Source organism: Dryobates pubescens, chromosome 18, assembly GCF_014839835.1.
Source record: "Dryobates pubescens isolate bDryPub1 chromosome 18, bDryPub1.pri, whole genome shotgun sequence".
Lineage (NCBI taxonomy): Eukaryota > Metazoa > Chordata > Aves > Piciformes > Picidae > Dryobates > Dryobates pubescens.
In genome coordinates this window covers 21,975,364-21,996,559 of record NC_071629.1, presented here as the reverse complement: position 1 = coordinate 21,996,559, position 21,196 = coordinate 21,975,364, and the positions used below count along the sequence as shown (strand labels likewise).

The window sequence follows — 21,196 nt, the reverse complement described above, 5'->3', positions numbered from 1 at the left end:
TGTGTTTTTTAGTTTGTTTCCCTGTTTGCTCCCTGTGTGTGGAGTTCTGCTGTTTAGGAGAAATGCCCAAGCGCCAAGCTCAGATACTCTTCCTATTGATTTCAGACTTAGTAAAACATAGCTAATATTTCTTTTACCACAGAAAAGGTTATTACCTTTCCTGGTTGTGCCGATGTTGTTCACTGTATAAATCAATACCATTTAAATATGTTTTAAGGACAATTTGCATGCAATAGCAGAAATTCGAAGAGTATTATGGAGGCAGTGCCAAGCCCTGCTGCGCAGTTTCTCCTTCATGCAGACAGAAATACTCCCATTTTTCACTGATGATTTTAGACACAGCACACAAAAGTGTAAACTTTTCACTCTTATTATTAGAGTGGCATCCCATTGAAGGATTTCTGTAAAAAAAAAACAAACCACAACAAAAAGATGTTTACTTTTAGTGTAGTTGTTTCAGTATAAACAAAATTGGGATGCATCAAATCACCACCTCATATGTCACAAGGAGGACATACTTACCCAACTGAAGTGGTGACTGACAGCATGATTTTTAAGAAGGAACATAGTATAATTTTTATCTGAAACATCTTTTAATTTTTTCACAGTATCACAGTCTCACAGTATAACTAAGGTTGGAAGAGACCCCAAGGATCATCAAGTCCAACCTGTCTCAACAGACCCCACGACTAGAGCATGGCACCAAGTGCCACGTCCAATCTCCCCTTGAACACCTCCAGGGACGGCGACTCCACCACCTCCCTGGGCAGCACATTCCAATGACGAACGACTCGCTCGGTGAAGAACTTTCTCCTCACCTCGAGTCTAAACCTCCCCTGGCACAGCTTGAGACTGTGTCCCCTTGTTCTGGTGCTGGTTGCCTGGGAGAAGAGACCAACCCCCTCCTGTCTACAACCACCTTTCAGGTAGTTGTAGAGGGCAATGAGGTCACCTCTGATCCTTCTCTTCTCCAGACTAAGCAACCCCAGCTCCCTCAGCCTCTCCTCATAGGGCTGTGCTCAAGGCCTCTCCCCAGCCTTGTTGCCCTTCTCTGGACACCTTCAAATCTCTCAATGTCCTTCTTAAACTGAGGGGCCCAGAACTGGACACAGGACTCAAGGTGTGGCCTAACCAATGCAGAGTACAGGGGCACAATGACCTCCCTGCTCCTGCTGGCCACACTATTCCTAATACAGGCCAGGATGCTATTGGCCCTCTTGGCCACCTGGGCACACTGCTGGCTCATGTTTAGGCGGGTGTCAATCAGCACCCCCAGGTGTGTCCAAGAGGACACAGTCTCAGGCTGCACCAGGGGAGGTTCAGGCTGGATGTTAGGAAAAAGTTCTATACAGAAAGAGTGATTGCACATTGGAATGGGCTGCCTGGGGAGGTGGTGGAGTCGCCATCACTGGAGGTTTTCAGGAGGAGACTTGATGGGGTGCTTGGTGCTGTGGGTTAGTTGTTTGGGTGGTGTTGGATTGGTTGATGGGTTGGACACGGTGATCTTGAAGGTCTCTTCCAACCTGGTTTATTCTATGTATTCTATGTATTCTATGCCCCTCTCTGTTTGGCAGCTCTCAGCCACTCTGACCCCAGCCTGTAGCTCTGCACGGGGTTGCCGTGGCCAAAGTGCAGCACCCGGCACTTGGACTTATTAAATGCCATCCCATTGGACTCTGCCCATCTGTCCAGTCGGTCGAGGTCCCTCTGCAATATCCTAGGGAAAGATGATATTTTGGGATGATACCAGCATCACCATGTGTTAAAAGTTGATTTTAATGGTTTTTACCTAAAACTGACCGAACTATTTCAATTTATAAACTCAGCTGCCGTGTTTCTGGTCATTAGCCAGCATCACAGTCTTTTGAGCTGAAATGCCAATTACAGCTAAGTCAGAACAAAGTACAGTATATGGTTTCTGCCCATCTTGCTATGGTAATTTATCCTTTTTTTCCATTTCCTGCAATGGGAAAATAGTTACTGTCCTGCATGCATGGTACACGCTGAACATTTTGTTTCTGATGTGTAAGGTCTAGTGATTTTACCCAGAACCTTGAAATGCAGCAGCTGAGATTGGTTGTAGCACATTTTCAACCTCAGACAAGGCCCTTCTGTACCAGTTTTCAGAGTTAATGGCCATCTGCTGCACCTAATTGCAAGTGCTTGGCATCTCGAAGAACAATATTAGTATACTTTTTTTCCCCCCTCTCAGTTTCTTCATCCTTGAAATAGGTTTTGTCATTTTACTTTGATGATGCAATACTTGATTTGATTTGGTATGGTATCATAGTGTATTTGGTTGCTACCAATTTATGTGATTTTCTCTGGTTCCATTGGATTAAAATTACAGATAATGGAAAAACTTTTTATAACGTTTGTTTTGAAGTTAACACAATGCTAAGGCCTGGAAAACTGTCAATGGAATTTATCTTTCTACTACCAGTCATTCCTGGGCTTCGTAGCAGGATCAAGATCAAGTATGACAGGTGTTGCTCAGGCATGCATGTGTATATCTGTGTAGATTTAGACTGGATATTACAATAGAATAGAATAGAATAGACCAGGTTGGAAGAGACCTTCAAGATCATCATGTCCAACCTATCATCCAACACCACCTAATCAACTAAACCATGCAACCAAGCATCCTGTCAAGCCTCGCCCTGAACACCCCCAGCGACGGCGACCCCACCACCTCCCCAGGCAGCCCATTCCAATGGGCAATCACTCTCTCTGTGTAAAACTTCCTCCTAACCTCCAGCCTAAACCTCCCCTGATGCAGCCTGAGACTGTGTCCTCTTGTTCTGGTATTGGTTGCCTGGGAGAAGAGACCAACCTCTGCCTCACTACGACCTGGAGTCTGGAGAAGAGGAGACTCAGGGGTGACCTTATTACTCTCTACAACTACCTGAAGGGAGGTTGTAGACAGACGGATGTTGGTCTCTTCTCCCAGGCGGCCAGTACCAGAACAAGAGGACACAGTCTCAGGCTGCACCAGGGGAGGTTCAGGCTGGATGTTAGGAAAAAGTTCTATACAGAAAGAGTGATTGCCCATTGGAATGGGCTGCCTGGGGAGGTGGTGGAGTCGCCATCACTGGAGGTTTTCAGGAGAAGACTTGATGGGGTACTTGGTGCCATGGGTTAGTTGTTTGGGTGGTGTTGGATTGGTTGATGGGTTGGACGCGATGATCTTGAAGGTCTCTTCCAACCTGGTTTATTCTATGTATTCTATGTAACCTCCCTTCAGGTAGTTGTAGAGAGCAATAAGGTCACCCCTGAGTCTCTTCCTCTCCAGGCTAAGCAACCCCAGCTCCCTCAGTCTCTCCTCATAGGGCTTGTGCTCCAAGCCCCTCACCAACCTTGTTGCCCTTCTCTGGACATGCTCCAGCAAGTCAACCTCCTTCCTAAACTGAGGAGCCCAGAACTGGACACAGTAGGGAGACATTCTCTACAGTAGGGATGGTGAGATACTGGAACAGGTTGCCCAGGGAGTTCATGAATGCCCCCTCCCTGGAGGTGTTCAAGGCCAGCTTGGATAAGGCCTTGAGCAATGTGATCTAGTGGAAGGTATCTCTGCCAGTGCCACGCACACTGGAACTAGATGATGTTTAAAGTCTCTTTCAACCCAAACCATTCTATGAACTTAGGAATCTATGACTATCACATCAAAATAAGGCTTAAAGTCTTTTTTTTTTTTCCTCTCAGGTCCAGGTGAGTCCTTACCTAATGCAGACTCACCTGCTACAGTATTCTGAATTTCCAGCGTTGTAAAAAAGATACTTTTTTAAAATGAAATGGTGAAATACAGAAATAAAATCAAATAAAAAGTTTTAAATGCTGTTTCATTATGAAATGCATACTAATCTAACCTGTCTCAGATTAATCTTCTCTAACATATTTATTACAGAATTCTTGTTCAGAATGCTCTAGTTAAACAGGATGTCAGTATGTCTGTAACAAAAGGAACTGTATCTGTTGCATTTATACCTTGACATTAATGCATTTATAGGAAACTAATATGTCCTGTCTTAATGCTGTAGGACAGAAGCCACATCAACATACATCACCTCACTTCTCTTAGAACAGTGAGTAATGTTTCTTTTACAGGTTCTTCAAAAAGAACTAGAAAGGGAGTCTGGATTTCCTGAGTTTATTTTTACCTGCCAATGATTCTGTGCAAATGGAACACCGTAACTAGTGCAGATGAAGCAAAGAGACTCTCTGAGGGTTTTGGCAGGCTTTTTCTTCTTCTTGAGGAATTTGCTCTGTAAATGAATTCCCAGGTTGAGAGAAACTGCAATAGGTAGTTCATATCATGCTTCCATTTTTTCATAAGCTTTGGGTGAATTTGGCCTGTGTAATAGCTTGTCTTGAGGAGCAGAGTACTGAATTTTTCAGCAATGTGTTTACTGCCAGTCCTTGAAAATCTTTTGACAGTTCATAAATAAATGTTAGATACCAGTTTAGTAGGTAATGTATCTTTATTATTGCATAGTGTTTGACTCTGAAATAATTTAATTGTGATTTAGATCATATTTCTTTCTGTGGACTAGGATGACTAATTAGATTTACCTTGTGCTATCACAGGGTGTATCTGCCTTCATGTCACTGTTTGGATTAGGAGTGTGATTTTTTGGAACCAAATCTGGTAGCTCCTTGTAGTCGTTGTTCTGTGCTTCAGCCCAGCTGTGCACAATAGTTTCAGGACAGATGCCCTGACTGAGACTGAAGTTTGTTACGTGCACTTCTGAACAGGCAGACTTTTGGGCCAGATAAGACCAAGGTTCCCTAAAATATATGAGGTGTAGATTACTTTACTGTACAGAATCACCGTGGTACTTGTTGAAGGAATGTAGGTGGCGTGTACAACTCAAACCTGGTGATGCTGAAGGCGAAGGAAGCTTGTGGTGATCCCAGGAGATTAATTTTTGTAACATCATTTAACTCAGAAGATAAACTTCACAAAAGCAGTTCTAACAAGTGTAATTGTGCTATGCGTATGTGTACATACCCAGCATAACTGCTTTGTTGCAGTTCCATGCTTCTGCTTCCAAAGAACTGACTTTATTAACTCACTTACTTTTATGATTACCTGTGAATATTGTAGTTCTTTTTTTATAAAGTCTTCAAAGGTTTTTCATTTGGTTTTGTTCTAAAGTGTGGCATATTGAATTTGGTAGAATAGGATAGGATAGGATAGGATAGGATAGGATAGGATAGGATAGGATAGGATAGGATAGGATAGGATAGGATAGGATAGGATAGGATAGACCAGGTTGGAAGAGACCTTCAAGATCATTGCGTCCAACCTACCATCCAACACCACCTAAACAACTAAACCATGGCACCAAGCACCCCATCAAGTCTCCTCCTGAACACCTCTAATGATGGTGACTCCACCACCTCCCCAGGCAGCACATTCTCTCTGTATAGAACTTCTTTCTAACCGCCAACCTAAACCTCCCCTGGCGCAGCTTGAGACTGTGTCCTCTTGTTCTGGTGCTGCTTGCCTGGGCGAAGAGACCAACCTCTGCCTGTCTACAACTTCCCTTCAGGTAGTTGTAGAGAGCAGTAAGGTCACCCCTGAGTCTCCTCCCCTCCAGGCTAAGCAACCCCAGCTCCCTCAGCCTCTCCTCATAGGGCTTGTGTTCCAAGCTCCTCACCAACTTCATTGCCCTTCTCTGGACACACTCCAGCAAGTCAACCTCCTTCCTAAACTGAGGGGCCCAGAACTGGACACAGGACTCGAGGTGCAGCCTAACCAGGGCAGTGTACAGGGGCAGAATGACCTCCCTGCTCCTGCTGGCCACACTGTTCTTGATGCAGGCCAGGATGCCATTGGCCCTCCTGGCTGCCTGGGCACACTGCAGGCTCATGTTCAGTCTACCATCGACCAGCACCCGCAGGTCCCTCTCTGCCTGGCCACTCTCCGGCCACTCTGACCCCAGCCCGTGGGTCTGCCTGGGGTTGCTGTGGCCAATGTGCAGAACCTGGCACTTGGATGTGTTCAATCTCCTGCCCTTGGCCTTTGCCCATCTGCCCAGCCTGTTGAGGTCTCTCTGCAGAGCCTCTCTACCCTCCAGCAGATCAACTCCTGCCCCCAGCTTGGTGTCATCAGCAAATTTACTGATGATGGACTCAATGCCCTCGTCCAGATCATCAATAAAGATGTTAAAGAGCACAGGGCCCAGCACTGATCCTTGGGGTACACCACTGGTGCCTGGCTGCCAGCTGGCTGTGGCACCATTCACCACCACTCTCTGGGCTCAGCCTCCAGCCAGTTCCTAACCCAGTGCAGTGTGCTCCCATCCAAGCCAGGGGCTGACAGCTTGGCCAGGAGTTTGCTATGGGGGACAGTGTCAAAGGCCTTGCTGAGGTCCAGGTAGACTACATCCACAGGCCTCCCCACATCCACCAGGCAGTCCCCTGATCATAGAAGGAGATCAGGTTGTTCAGGCAGGACCTGCCCTTCCTAAACCCATGCTGGCTGGGCCTGAGCCCTTGGCCATCCTGTAAGTGCTGTGTGATTGCACTCAGGATGACCTGTTCCATAATCTGTTCTGTTGGCATTAGATCAGGATCTTGTAAGTGGTTCTGCTTTTACAAAGAAGCATATCTAGCTCTTAGGAAAAAAACCAAAAGAACAAAACCAAAACAACAAATAGGAGTTTTGGAAGTAGATACTGGAATAGATTGCATAAGTTAAATGCTAGTTGTGAAGATTTGGACAGGGGTTTTTTGACCTTAAGTGTGTGCAATCATAGCTGTAACCTTGCAGGATAATTTCACACTCTCTAAGTAGCTCTGGTTGTAATAGTTGTAGTGTAAAAATATTAAGATGAAGAATTTAGAGTGCTTCATAATCTTAAATAGTGTGGGACTAGGCTTGGGACACTAGCTGTGCCCCAGTGGGTTACTGGCTCAGTTCACTTTAAGAGGTTCTCAGTACAACCAAGAAAAAACTGTGGAATCTGTGTTTTAGGATGGCCACGTACTTTCCATTTCTGTGAGGGCATGCTGGAACGTAGGGTCTGGACTGGTGCAGCTTGTATTGGTGTCACTCTGTTGTGACTAGATAATTGATGATGACTTAAGGGTGTTCAGGACTGAGGTTGTTAGATCAAAGACAAAAGGAGTGTGAGATAGGGGGGAATTGAAATTTTCCTGGCTTTGTGTCATTGTACATTTGATGGCTCTGTCAAAAGTGATTCAGTGGCACAACCTGCTACCTAGCTGTATTCAAGTGGGCGTTTGCAGCTCTCCTTTCTTACCTGATCTGTGACCTGGGCAGTTTGTTGCAGATCCAAGGGTGTGCTGGTCTCAGAGTGCTTTCTGGAACTCCATCAGGACATGAGAATGGTATGTGGAATATTGCATAGGCTTTGTCTCTTCAGGGCTTTTAAATTAAGACTTCCACAAAGATAAATGCAATCTCCTAATTCCTGCAGAACAGCTGGAGAATTCAAGAAGCTGATAACATTTGGAGTCTCGGTCACACGTGTGAGCCTTTATTCTGCAAGCTCATCATTTTTTTTGGAGGTGGAAAATTGATGCAGACTATAGTCATGCAGTCTGAAGTAGTTGTATTTCCCTGTGATTATGCAGTACCTAATGTGGAGCCTAAGAGCTTAAGCACACTGAAGGAAATGTGCATACAAGTTCAAACCACACAAAAACGATTTTAGAAGTGCCTATGGTATAATTCTTAATTAACACACTTGAAGTCACTTCACATTTATACAGCAGGACGTATATGTTTGAGTGTTCAAGACACAGACATAGATTATATGCGGGAATAAATGGTCACAAATTAAAGTCAGACCACTGAACATAATTATCCTTAAACCCAAAGCTGTTTTCTGCTGTCTTGTTTTCTTTCAGCTTGACCAAAGAAATTGCTGGAAGTAAAGCAAGAAGTTAAAAAGTTTGTAGGCTGTCAAACAGAAAAACCTTAAGCCACACAATGTGTGACTCAAGTATTTTTTCCTGTCTTGTTATGAGTAAGAGTGCAGCAAGCGTCTTTCCTCCTTACAAAACAGAGCTGAGATTCTTGTTAGGGTGTACCACTTGTGCACTCTTCTGTAGCCTGAGAAAACTTATGACCCTGTCCTGAGAGGTCATCCTATTGGATTTTTTGTTATGTGTTTCCTTTTCTTCTTGTGAAGAAATAATACCTGAAAATCTTTGGCTGAACATTTGAAGAACCATTAGGGAAGAGCGCTCTGAGGCCACCCTGAATCGTGGTCTAATTTTACTAGTCCTGGTACAGTTTTAATAGACATTGGTGAAGTGCTAGGAGAACTGAATTAGGTATTTATGAATATAAAGGAATTAAGTTTCTTTTTTGTGGTCTTGTTTTCAATGTAGAGGCGAAAATACCTCTGTGGAATCCATTTGAGCATTACAAGCATGTAAGTGTAGTCAAACCCATTGAGTCCTCTGAGACACATAGAGAGTACTGTTCTTTGTGCAAGGCACAGGTGGGTTCTCCCAGTTATTGAATGATGAACCATACTCTTACTCCTTTTCACTTCTGACCAAAATAGGGACTCTGTAGACTGATTATGGGTTGTTCTGTACACCTGCTACTCCCTCAGAAATGAATTTTCATTAAAGTGGATAAGAATTGCCAGTGGTTGACATGGTTTGTGAAAAGGCTGAAAGGTACAAATCAGAGAACAGTTTTCCATTGCTTGCTTTCCCCCTTGAAAAAGAAAATGCTTTTAACATGCATTTTCTGTTCATGTAAGTGTAGTGCTTATTTTTAGAGGGTAGTGATTGTTTCTGTGATGTTACAAGGCATATTTGATAAAAATAGAATGGTGTTTAGAATACATACCAGGTTGGAAGAGACCTTCAAGATCACCGCGTCCAACCCATCAACCAATCCAACACCACCCAAACAACTAACCCATGGCACCAAGCACCCCATCAAGTCTTCCTCCTGAACACCTCCAATGATGGCAACTCCACCACCTCCCCAGGCAGCCCATCCCAATGTGCAATCACTCTTTCTGTATAGAACTTCTTCCTAACATCCAGCCTGAACCTCCCCTGGCGCAGCCTGAGACTGTGTCCTCTTGTCCTGGTACTGGCTGCCTGGGAGAAGAGACCAACATCCGTCTGTCTACAACCTCCCTTCAGGTAGTTGTAGAGAGTAATAAGGTCACCCCTGAGTCTCCTCCTGTCCAGGCTAAGCAACCCCAGCTCCCTCAGCCTCTCCTTGTAGGGCTTATGTTCCAAACCCCTCACCAGCTTTGTTGCTCTTCTCTGGACTCGTTCCAGCAAGTCAACATCCTTCCTAAACTGAGATGTCTTTCACTCAGAAGTGAAATTATCAAAGTGAAATTTGTAATCAGCACACAAAAATCATCAGTGTTCCCATGTGACTTGCCCTCAGTGGCCCTGCTATGCAGGGCTCCATCTCTGGAAGTCTCTTCCAGCCCCCTGGCATTCTGTGATTCTCCAGCACAGTCCAGAGCAGCAGCAGTGGCTGCCGATGATGGAATGTTTGGGTACTCTAGCGGCCTCTACCGACTCACTCATTTCTGTACTTTTACCTTTCTTCATGCTAGTTAGCACATTTTCTGGAAAGTCTTTTAATGATCCATGGTTATTTGTTTTCCTGTTTAAAAATTTTCTCATGAGTTATTAAATGATACAGAAGTACTTAGATTAAGTAAAATGACACTTTAATGGTGTAGGACAATGCAATAGTTGCCATTTTCTCATAAAGAGTTTGTTGCCATCCATCTCTTAAGTACCTTTAAAGTATTGTTTTCTTAAACTAATTTCCTAGCAGAGCATTAAGTTCAGATGTTAAGAATGAGGAAATGAGAAAATGAGTTCTGCACCATCGTTAGGGTACAAGATAATATGGCACACGTGCTTAGAAATCTATGCCAGGGAAGGCAACAATGAATAGAATAGAATAGAATAGAATAGAATAGAATAGAATAGAATAGAATAGAATAGAATAGAATAGAATAGAATAGAATTTTTGTAAGAGTTGCTAGTGCATAGGTGTCATCAGCTGGATCTTGGGTTATGACCACTAGGAATACCGTGCTGTGTTTTACTCGTTTAGGTTTGCAGTGCAGGTGTGATACACTTTTAGGGAGCTTTGGGGATAGATGCTGTGGCATCTGAGTACAGAGTATTGGAGTATTTTGCTGTTGAATGAAATCCCTGCTTCTGTCTTGGCTAGGTCCTAAGAAAGCCTTGCCTTGACAGGCAGTTTAAAGTACTATTTTTCGAAAGTAAAGGTTTACACTTTCTTTGCCAGCCGCTAAATGCGATGGATGTATTGTCAGGCATACCATCAAATAGAGAATGACTTAGCCTTTTACATCCCCAGCCACTTGATTGTCTAACGGCACTCGTTAATTAGTGACATCACCGGCTTTTGTTTGGTTAGGCCGCACCTCGAGTACTGTGTCCAGTTCTGGGCCCCTCAGTTTAGGAAAGACTTTGAGGTGCTGGAACATGCCCAGAGAAGGGCAGCAAAGTTGGTGAGGGGTTTGGAATACAAGCACTACGAAGAGAGGCTGAGGGAGCTGGGGTTGCTTAGCCTGGAGAAGAGGAGGCTCAGGGGTGACCTTATTACTCTCTACGACTACCTGAAGGGAGGTTGTAGACAGACGGATGTTGGTCTCTTCTCCCAGGCAGCCAGTACCAGGACAAGAGGACACAGTCTCAGTCTGCATCAGGGGAGGTTCAGGCTAGATGTTAGGAAAAAGTTCTATACAGAAAGAGTGATTGCCCATTGGAATGGGCTGCCTGGGGAGGTGGTGGAGTCGCCATCACTGGAGGTGTTCAGGAGGAGACTTGATGGGGTGCTTGGTGCCATGGGTTAGTTGTTTGGGTGGTGTTGGATTGGTTGATGGGTTGGACACGATGATCTTGAAGGTCTCTTCCAACCTGGTTTATTCTATGTATTCTATGTATTGTACAATTACAAATATGATGATTTTTCCTTGAATGGCAGTCATCACATCTGTTGCAGCAGCTTGCTTTTGTTCTTCTAAGAATATTCAGTAGCAGACGGAACAACTAAATGTAAAATCTTATGGGAGATTGGCCTGAGATACAAACCTGAGATTTAGACTCCAGTTCAGTATGTTGATAACAGATCTGTTTGCATGTGCAGCTGCAGGAACAAATATGTTCACTTAGAAAAAGTGTTATTAATTCTGTGTAAGGAAGGCAGGCTGTGCTTCTGAAAGGCAGAACAGAAGCAGCTCTACGAGCAAAGATAACTCTCAATACTAGCTATAGCATAAACCAGACTATATACAGGACATATCACTTAACCATAATTACTTACCTATCCCCAAATGGCAGTGCTACTCTGTGCTCTCAGGAACAGAGGGAATAATAGATGGTGGCATCTCCTTGCCACCTAGTAGGCCGAGTCACCATCTACCCACCTTTACCCAGTTTCACCTGGGTTATGCTGGATCCACCAGATGTTGTGATTCTTGTGATGGATCTAGTAACACGTTATTCTCAGCCACTAGCTCTCAATGGTTCCACAGGTTCCACGTCTACACAGTTCTCACCAGATGGAAGAAGTATCAAGAAGACAAGCTATAAAGCTTTCCACCCAATCAAAAACAAACCAACAACCACAATTTCCAGAATTCAGATAAGGCTGCAGATACATGGTCTGCTCACTAAATGCCACATTCTCTACTGTGGCCAACTGACTGGTGCATACACACAAACTGGAACGTGCAGACACAAGCACATCCACTGAACACCGATACTCTTTGAGTAGGTAATCCCAGCCATGCCCAGGTATCCTGTTGTGAGGAGACACCTTCCCGTTAGTATTCCTTATTGGAACCTAGAACTACTTCGTACATAGCTCTCCTTTTCAGCAGGAGGAAATAAGGGATGTGCATAAAAACAAACATGGAACAAAGAAACTGATTTATTTATCCAAAGCCCTGCAGGACATCAGTGAAATAGAGTTTCTGCAGCCTAAACAAACACTATGAAAAAAGGAATGGAAAAGGTGCTATGAAGCATCTCTGTTTCATTCAAACTTTACACTAAAAAAGGGGGCCAGAAGTGTGAATTAAATACTGAAATGTCAAGGCTATAGGAGAAATAAAAGACAGGTAGATCTCAGAAAAGAAGACTTGCTCTACATCATGGCTGATGTACTCCAGAGATGCAGAAACCAAAGGATCAGAGTTGAATGGAGTGTTTTCGCTGTGGCTCCCACAATGCAGCATGATACCAAATCAAAACTGAAGCGGACTAGAGCTCATGAGTCTAGCTTTCATCACAGGGACAGATGTACATTCCTCATGTGTATTTTATCTATGTCATTTGAAACTATCTACATTTAATTCATCTGTATATATGAAAGATATTTTAAAGCCCAAGATTTAAAACAGAGATTGTGTCCAGTTCTGGGCCCCTCAGTTTAGGAAGGAGGTTGACTTGCTGAAACGTATCCAGAGAAGAGCAATGAAGTTGGTGAGGGGTTTGGAACACAAGCCCTATGAGGAGAGGCTGAGGGAGCTGGGGTTGCTTAGCCTGGAGAGGAGGAGACTCAGGTGTGACCTTCTTGCTCTCTACAACTACCTGAAGGGGGGTTGTAGACAGGCAGAGGTTGGTCTCTTCTCCCAGCCAGCCAGCACCAGAACAAGAGGACACAGTCTCAGGCTGCACCAGGGGAGGTTTAGGCTGGAGGTTAGGAGGAAGTTCTATGCAGACAGTGATAGCCCATTGGAATGGGCTGCCCGGGGAGGTGGTGGAGTCACCATCATTGAAGGTGTTCAGGAGGAGACTTGATGGGGTGCTTGGTGCCATGGGTTAGTTGTTTAGGTGGGTTGGATTGGTTGATAGGTTGGACACGATGATCTTGAAGGTCTCTTCCAACCTGGTTTGTTCTATTCTGTTCTGTTTAAAATGTCTAAATAAGAATACCAGGTTTATGACATGCATTAGCCCCAGAAAGGATCACACAACAGCTGTGAGCACCTAGCGACAGTGGGATGTACTCCAGCACTTGGCAGTTAACAGATCCTGTGCAGACACAAGGATTGTATCACCAAAAGATCATGATTGTACAAAATCACTACATAAAGTGTGGTCTTGGGTTTGGCTGAGCTGGACTTAATTGTCCTCAGAGCATCCTTCCAGTGCTGTGTTTTGCAGTGCTGTAGCTGCCTGTTGATAACACACCAGCATGTAGATGAATGAGCATCCAGGCTGTGCTTTCCCAATGTTTACCCACCCCAACAGGAGACTGAAGGGTGGGCAAGATCTTGGGAGAGGACACAGCCAGACCAGCTGACCCAATGTGGCCAAAGGACATCAGCTCAGATATGTATACCAAGTGAAAGAAGGAAGTGTGAGGACATCTGTGGAGGTGTCTGTCCTCCAGAGAAACCACTACAGCAGAAGCCTGCTTCCCGGGAGTGACCGAAGAGCATCTGCTGATGGGCAGAAGAGAATAACTTCTCTCTTTGCCCTTGCTTCCATGCATGGCCTTTGCTTCTGCTTACCATTATTAAATTGCTCCTACCTTACTACCAGCCTCTTGCTAATTTTTCCCCTCTCCCCTGGCCATCTAAAAGGGCAGTGATAGAGTGGCTTTGGTGGGCATTTGGCCCCCAGGCAAGGCCAATCTGCCACACACTCTTGCAGTTTTCTTGTAGGACCTATTCCCCTTTATGCAGTTTACTATGTCTTCAGACAAGCTGTTTTAACAGAGGTAGAATCAAACTTTAATTTTTGTATTCTAGACAGGATATTCTGAATTATTTTCCTCACTCCTGCCCCCAGGATAACCAGTTTGTTCCTCAAGGTAAGGACAGATGCTACTTTATGAAAGAAAGGTACACGTGTTTTCCTTTGGCCTTGGCCTTTGTATGTTTTTTCTACACAGAAATGACTGTGCCCTGCTTTTCATCATCAAGAGTATTGCTTTGAGAGTTGAGCAGCTTTGGTCTCCTCCAGATTGGAGCTACTGGATTTCCCTGCTTCCATCCTGCCCCTTCCACTGACAAGACAGTTAAAGGTGACACCACATGCCTGGACTTTTTCTTGATTACTGCTTCTAGCATACCAGAAACCTTTAGGCAGCCCACACAACCTCTCCAACCAAGCCTGGAATGTTTCCATTCTCTTTTCTCAATAGGATCCTTTGTGGCAAAAATCCTCACAAAAGGCTTAAGGCTTGCAGTGGTCAGGAAAAAAGGTTCTTTTCTGTGGGGGTCCATGGTTTAACTTGCACCTCTTCTGAAGTGACAGAAGCATCTTCAGGGACACCACTGAAGGACCCCTCTGAACCCTTCAAGAAAATCAGCTGATTATCCAGGGCTAGCACTGACAGAATTCTGCACTGATGCTGCAGAAGAGGCCATTGCAAGGAGGCCTGTGAGAGAGACTCCAGTCATCACCTGGACACTGACCACCCCTGCCTCTTCTGGGGCTTCCACTCCTTGCTCTGTGCACAGCTGTAAATAAATGTTGTGTTTGAGCAAATGCTGCACCTGTGTCTGTGCTTTGCTGTATTGGGAAATGTGGGCACAGGTTGCTGACTGCTCAGCTGCCACAGAGTCAGGCTGAGCACGCTGGCAGAAGAGCTGATGTGGCGGGCTCAGGCTTCACCAGTTCTGTATGTAAGGTTCCCTGCCCAGCCCGTGCTTCTGCCATGGGGCAATCCTTCCACAGCTTTACACCATTGCCTGTGCAGGCAGAAAGTGTGAAGTGGGTTCCTTGGTCTATCGTGGGGAGTCATAGGCAAAGCAAGGCCTTGGAGCCCTACAGCATGACCCTTGGGCAACCCCGGTGAGACGGCAAGATCTTCCATCAGTATGGCTGCAATTCAAGGCACACACTCACTCTGTCTCTGCCATGTTTTGGGGAAGCAGGGCACTAACAGCAGTTGTGTAGTGGAAGAGGTGCTCTCATAGCTGCATGTTGGGACATCTGAAGTGGAAATCCAATGAGAATGTAAGGCCAAAGCCTGACAAGATCTTTGATCATGCTGCCTCCTGCTGTCAGGCCCCATCCTGCCATCACATGCCACACCACCAGCATGCCACCATTTGTGTTATGAAGGCACCAAAGCACAGCCACAGCCATAACCAAAGGGGCCAGCATCAAGGGAGACAATTCTACCTCTGCAGATGGCACCTCAAGGAGCAACAGCAGGTCCCAGGATCATGTCACCTGAGCTGAGTTTCTGTAAGGCTCTTTGAGGTCTCTCTGCTTGGGAAGAGGAGTCCCTGGGCACCACGTCCTCCATGGTGGCTTTGCACTTTGTAGGGCTAAGGGCTTTGGCTGCCTTGGGTGGCTGTGAGTCCCTGAACTGGGCTGAGGCTGATGTGGGCCAGTGGGTGGGGCCAGTGGGTGGGGCCAGTGGGCGTGGCTGCCTTGGGTGTCTGTGAGTCATTGAATTGGGCCAGTGCACATGGCCTGTGGTCGTGGCAACTCCACCTGGCATGGTTTGTGACATCACAACGGGTGAGCAGCTATAACTGCGGCACTGGGCAGCAGTGCCTCAGTAGAGCATCGGCTAACAGTAAGTGTGGGTGGCGGGAGGGGAGGGTGGATGAGAGCCAAGGCAGAGAGGTAGCTCCCTGGTGGGTAGGAAGCCTCACCCTGCACTAAGGCACCAGGTGCTCACAGGAGCACCCTGAGCTGGGTGCTGCTGACGCTGGGGCTGGATGTAGACCCTTGCTGCATCCCAGCTGCCTGCAGCCCTTGAAGTCCTACCTCTCCCCAGCTCCTTGCAGCTCCCCTACTTGCTGTCAAAAACTAACTCCCTCCTTCCCAGCCCCACTGAATTCTTTCTCTCCCTTCTCCTGTAGGCCATGGCTGCTACAAAGTTCCTTGCTTTGCTTCTGCAAGGCTTTATCCTGTTCTCAGCGAAGGTTCATGAGAAGCTGGATGAGGCCACATGGAAGCGCATGGAGGAGCACAAGACGGAGATGAACCAGGAGATGACTCGTCTGATGGAGGAGATGGAGAGGAGAAGCCAACCGCAGTGGAGCCTGGTCCCCATGATCCTGCAGCAGAGGCCTCAGGAGCAGAGCATCACAACCTGGACAGCTGTGCTCTTTGCTGTCACTGCTGGAGTGCTAGTCCTCCTGTATTGGCTCTGCTGGTGGCTCAGGAAAAGATGCAGTGAGACAGACTCAATCTGGGGCATGGATGAGATCTCAGACGGCAGGACAGATGAGGCAGATGAGACAAATGAGGAAGAAATTGATGCAGAAGACAGCATTTTTGCCATCCTTTCATGCCATGACAGGTGCAAGCAGTGGCCTGTGCAGAAAACAATCTCCAGGAGCGAGGAGGTGAAGGGGCTGGTGGATGACCTCCTGCAGGTCTTGCGAATTCGCCTGTCAAATACTTTCTTGCCAGTGCTGCAGGAGGCCATTGGTGTGGACAGCTCATTTGAAGGATGGAGTCCCAATGAGACCGATGATGTTGTCTACCACCTGCTTGTGCCCCTGAAGGCCCCCACTGGGTACAGGTTCATCCTGGAGCCAATGATCACGGGGTGGCGGATGGCACCCATACACTCCCGCATCCGTGTGGACCTGGAATGCAGCTGCGGGGGAAAGAAGACGCTATGCTTCCTCCACAACAGTAAGAAGCAGCTGAGGAGGGTCAAGAAGAAACCCAGCGTCCTAGACATCCTCTGTACCCACTCCTACCTAGATGTGGAGAAAGTTGCAAAGTGGTTCCAGGATTTGGTGACGAAAGCGTGGATGGCATTGCCTCAGTCACGTTGCTACAAGATGAAGGTGCTGCCCTACAGCCAGACCTCCTGCCTGCTGCAGCTGAAAAGTAACTCTGGGAGTAAAGTCGCTCTTGAGATCTTGTTTGGGGTGCAGCAAGGTGACTCAGATATCTTCCTCAGCAGCCTTCCTGAAGCGGACACCAACACCCCAAGCACAGTGTGGAGAATAAACTCCCTTGTGGCAGAGGGGAAGTTCTTCAGACATGTGGCTAGACAAGTCCCACAAGGCAGCTGCCACCTTAAATGCCTTCATCTCTGCACCTCTGTCCTGGAGGGCACAGACATCTCCCAATATATAATCAAGACAGTTGTCATGCACCTCCTCAACACCACACCCGTGGCAGGATGGTGCATACGGGACTGCATCATGCGCCTGGCAGATATCATGAGGCACCTGCACTGCTGTCTGGAACAGAAGCAGCTCAACTACTTCTTCTTGGGCAATGCAGAGATGCCCAAGGAGATCATCTTGCCTCCAGACTTCCAACAATCTGAGCCACCCAACCTCTTGGAGCATCTTGTGCAGGATCAGGCTGCCCATACCAAGGCATTGAGACAGTTTGAGGAGATTCAGGACAGGCTCCTGAACAGGCTGTACATAGGGCTCTCCACCAGCAGACGAGCATCTACAGTCATGCAGTGAGCTGCGCCCACCACAGGTGTGTGTCACCACCTGGACATGGCTGGCCTTGCCTCTTCCACAGCATCCATTTCTTCTGGGATCTTTCCCCTCTCTTCATAGATGTAAATAATTGTGGTGTTTGAGCAAATGCTGCATCTGTGTCTGTGTTTTGCTTTGCAGGGAAGCGTGGGCATAGGTTGCTGACTGCTCACCTCCCACAGAGTCGGGCTGAGCACGCTGGCAGAAGAGCTGATGTGGAAGGATTTCATTTCACCAGTTTTGTAAGTAAGGCTCCCTGACCTTGGGCTCCTGCCATGGGGCAATCACAAGAAATTCCACCCCTCCACAGTTCTGTATGCTGCCTGTGCAGGCAGGAGCTGTAGTGTGGGTTCCTTAGTCTATCATGGGGAGTCACAGGCAAAGCAAGCCCTCAGAACCCTACGGCATTCCCCTTTGGCAAACCCAGTGAGGTGGCAAGGCCTTCAGTCAGTGTGGTTCCAATTCAAGACACACACTCATCCGTCCATGCCACATTCTGGAGAAGCAGCGGCCCAACAGCAGTTGTGTAGTGCAAGAGATGCTCCTCAAGGATGCACTTGGGACACCCCCAATGGAACTGCAGTGACAGCATCTGGCTGAACACTGCCAAGATCTTTGGTCAGTGTGACAAGTGATCAAAGAGTCAGTCAGCTCAGGGGGCCTGGCTGTTGCAGGCTCCACAAGAGCCCTGCTCTTACAGCGCCTGCTCTCCTCTTTGGGCAGCAGGCCTAGCTTGGGTCAGCGGTCAGCTCATGCTGTCTCCTGTAGCCTTGTTTGTAAGATTTTGGCAGCTTTGGGAAGCTTTTCTTATCAGAATCCAGGTCCTGCTCCACTTCCTAAGTACTCTGACTGTATTTCAGGCCTTATACAGGAAAGCACATTTATGATCTCTTGGTCCTTCTAGGCCGTGCCGTGTGAGGCCAGCTCTGATGTCCACATGAAGTGAAAGAAGGAAGTGTGGCGTCCGTGGCGTCTGTCCTTCAGAGCCACTGCTAGGCGCAGATCCCTGCTTCCCCAGAGTGCCCCAAGATCATCTGCTGATGGTAAGTAGAGAATAAGCTCTCTTTGCTTGTGCTTCTGGGGCAGGCTTTGCTTGTGCCGAGCGTTCTTAAATTCCTTCTACCTTATTACTGGCCTTTGCTATTTTCCCCTCCCAGCTGTCCATCTAAGAAGGGGAGCGATAGAGAGCAGCTTTAGTGGGCCCCCTGTCACAGCCAAACCACCACAAATATAATTACCCAGAAAACTGCTATTTTTGTGTGTATGAAAATACAGATAGGGGAAAAACTTGCTTAGTCCACTACTTCTGTTCTTATGAAGGCACAGTGCACTTCTCAAGAAAGGTCATCTAAATGTTATCAATTGTTGATACTGTTTCCTCTCCTCTTTCTACTCCTCCTATCTACTAGAATTACTACATTGGACAAAGGCTTGAAAACCGTCTACCAGTAAAGTTTTAAGTGCCATCACACTCTCTAGATAGGGCGTAAACACAGCAAAAGTCAACAACTAGAGAAAGCCTGCATGGTGTTGCCTCAGTCATATTGCTACAAGATTAATGTGCTGCCCTCCAGCCAGACCTTCTGCCTGCTGCAGCTGAAAAGTGTGTCTGGGAGTAGCCTCATTCTTGAGATCTTGTTTGGGGTGCAGCAAGATGACTAAGATGTTTTCCTCAGCAGCCCTCCTGCACCAGACACCCCAAGCATGGTGTGGACAATGAACTGCCTTGTGGTAGAGAATTTCTTCAGCCATATGGCCAAACAGGTAGGTCCCACAAGGCAGGTTCCACCTCAAATGCCTATATATCTCTGCACCTCCATCCTGAAGGGCAGAGAAATTTCCCTCTATATACTCAAGACAGTTGTCATGCACCTCCTCAACACCACACCCGTGGCAGGATGGTGCATACGGGACTGCATCATGCGCCTGGCAGATATCATGAGGCACCTGCACTGCTGTCTGGAACAGAAGCAGCTCAACTACTTCTTCTTGGGCAATGCAGAGATGCCCAAGGAGATCATCTTGTCTCCAGACTTCCAACAATCTGAGCCACCCAACCTCTTGGAGCATCTTGTGCAGGATCAGGCTGCCCATACCAAGGCATTGAGACAGTTTGAGGAGATTCAGGACAGGCTCCTGAACAGGCTGTACATAGGGCTCTCCACCAGCAGACGAGCATCTACAGTCATGCAGTGAGCTGCGCCCACCACAGGTGTGTGTCACCACCTGGACATGGCTGGCCTTGCCTCTTCCACAGCATCCATTTCTTCTGGGATCTTTCCCCTCTCTTCATAGATGTAAATAATTGTGGTGTTTGAGCAAATGCTGCATCTGTGTCTGTGTTTTGCTTTGCAGGGAAGCGTGGGCATAGGTTGCTGACTGCTCACCTCCCACAGGGTCGGGCTGAGCACGCTGGCAGAAGAGCTGATGTGGAAGGATTTCATTTCACCAGTTTTGTAAGTAAGGCTCCCTGACCTTGGGCTCCTGCCATGGGGCAATCACAAGAAATTCCACCCCTCCACAGTTCTGTATGCTGCCTGTGCAGGCAGGAGCTGTAGTGTGGGTTCCTTAGTCTATCATGGGGAGTCACAGGCAAAGCAAGCCCTCAGAACCCTATGGCATTCCCCTTTGGCAAACCCAGTGAGGTGGCAAGGCCTTCAGTCAGTGTGGTTCCAATTCAAGACACACACTCATCCGTCCATGCCACATTCTGGAGAAGCAGCGGCCCAACAGCAGTTGTGTAGTGCAAGAGATGCTCCTCAAGGATGCACTTGGGACACCCCCAATGGAACTGCAGTGACAGCATCTGGCTGAACACTGCCAAGATCTTTGGTCAGTGTGACAAGTGATCAAAGAGTCAGTCAGCTCAGGGGGCCTGGCTGTTGCAGGCTCCACAAGAGCCCTGCTCTTACAGCGCCTGCTCTCCTCTTTGGGCAGCAGGCCTAGCTTGGGTCAGCGGTCAGCTCATGCTGTCTCCTGTAGCCTTGTTTGTAAGATTTTGGCAGCTTTGGGAAGCTTTTCTTATCAGAATCCAGGTCCTGCTCCACTTCCTAAGTACTCTGACTGTATTTCAGGCCTTATACAGGAAAGCACATTTATGATCTCTTGGTCCTTCTAGGCCGTGCCGTGTGAGGCCAGCTCTGATGTCCACATGAAGTGAAAGAAGGAAGTGTGGCGTCCGTGGCGTCTGTCCTTCAGAGCCACTGCTAGGCGCAGATCCCTGCTTCCCCAGAGTGCCCCAAGATCATCTGCTGATGGTAAGTAGAGAATAACCTCTCTTTGCTTGGGCTTCTGGGGCAGGCTTTGCTTGTGCCGAGCGTTCTTAAATTCCTTCTACCTTATTACTGGCCTTTGCTATTTTCCCCTCCCAGCTGTCCATCTAAGAAGGGGAGCGATAGAGAGCAGCTTTAGTGGGCCCCCTGTCACAGCCAAACCACCACAAATATAATTACCCAGAAAACTGCTATTTTTGTGTGTATGAAAATACAGATAGGGGAAAAACTTGCTTAGTCCACTACTTCTGTTCTTATGAAGGCACAGTGCACTTCTCAAGAAAGGTCATCTAAATGTTATCAATTGTTGATACTGTTTCCTCTCCTCTTTCTACTCCTCCTATCTACTAGAATTACTACATTGGACAAAGGCTTGAAAACCGTCTACCAGTAAAGTTTTAAGTGCCATCACACTCTCTAGATAGGGCGTAAACACAGCAAAAGTCAACAACTAGAGAAAGCCTGCATGGTGTTGCCTCAGTCATATTGCTA

At 46.9% G+C, this 21,196-nt stretch overlaps 1 protein-coding gene across 1 annotated transcript; it reads left to right on the top strand.

Moving 5' to 3' along the window:
- The first annotated feature begins 15,836 nt into the window (after positions 1–15,836).
- On the top strand, positions 15,837–17,414 carry LOC128898079 (inositol 1,4,5-trisphosphate receptor-interacting protein-like 1). Its single transcript, XM_054169476.1, has one exon. It carries the CDS (start codon positions 15,837–15,839, stop codon positions 17,412–17,414), a length of 1,578 nt encoding a protein of 525 aa, XP_054025451.1.
- The last annotated feature ends 3,782 nt before the right edge of the window (positions 17,415–21,196 follow it).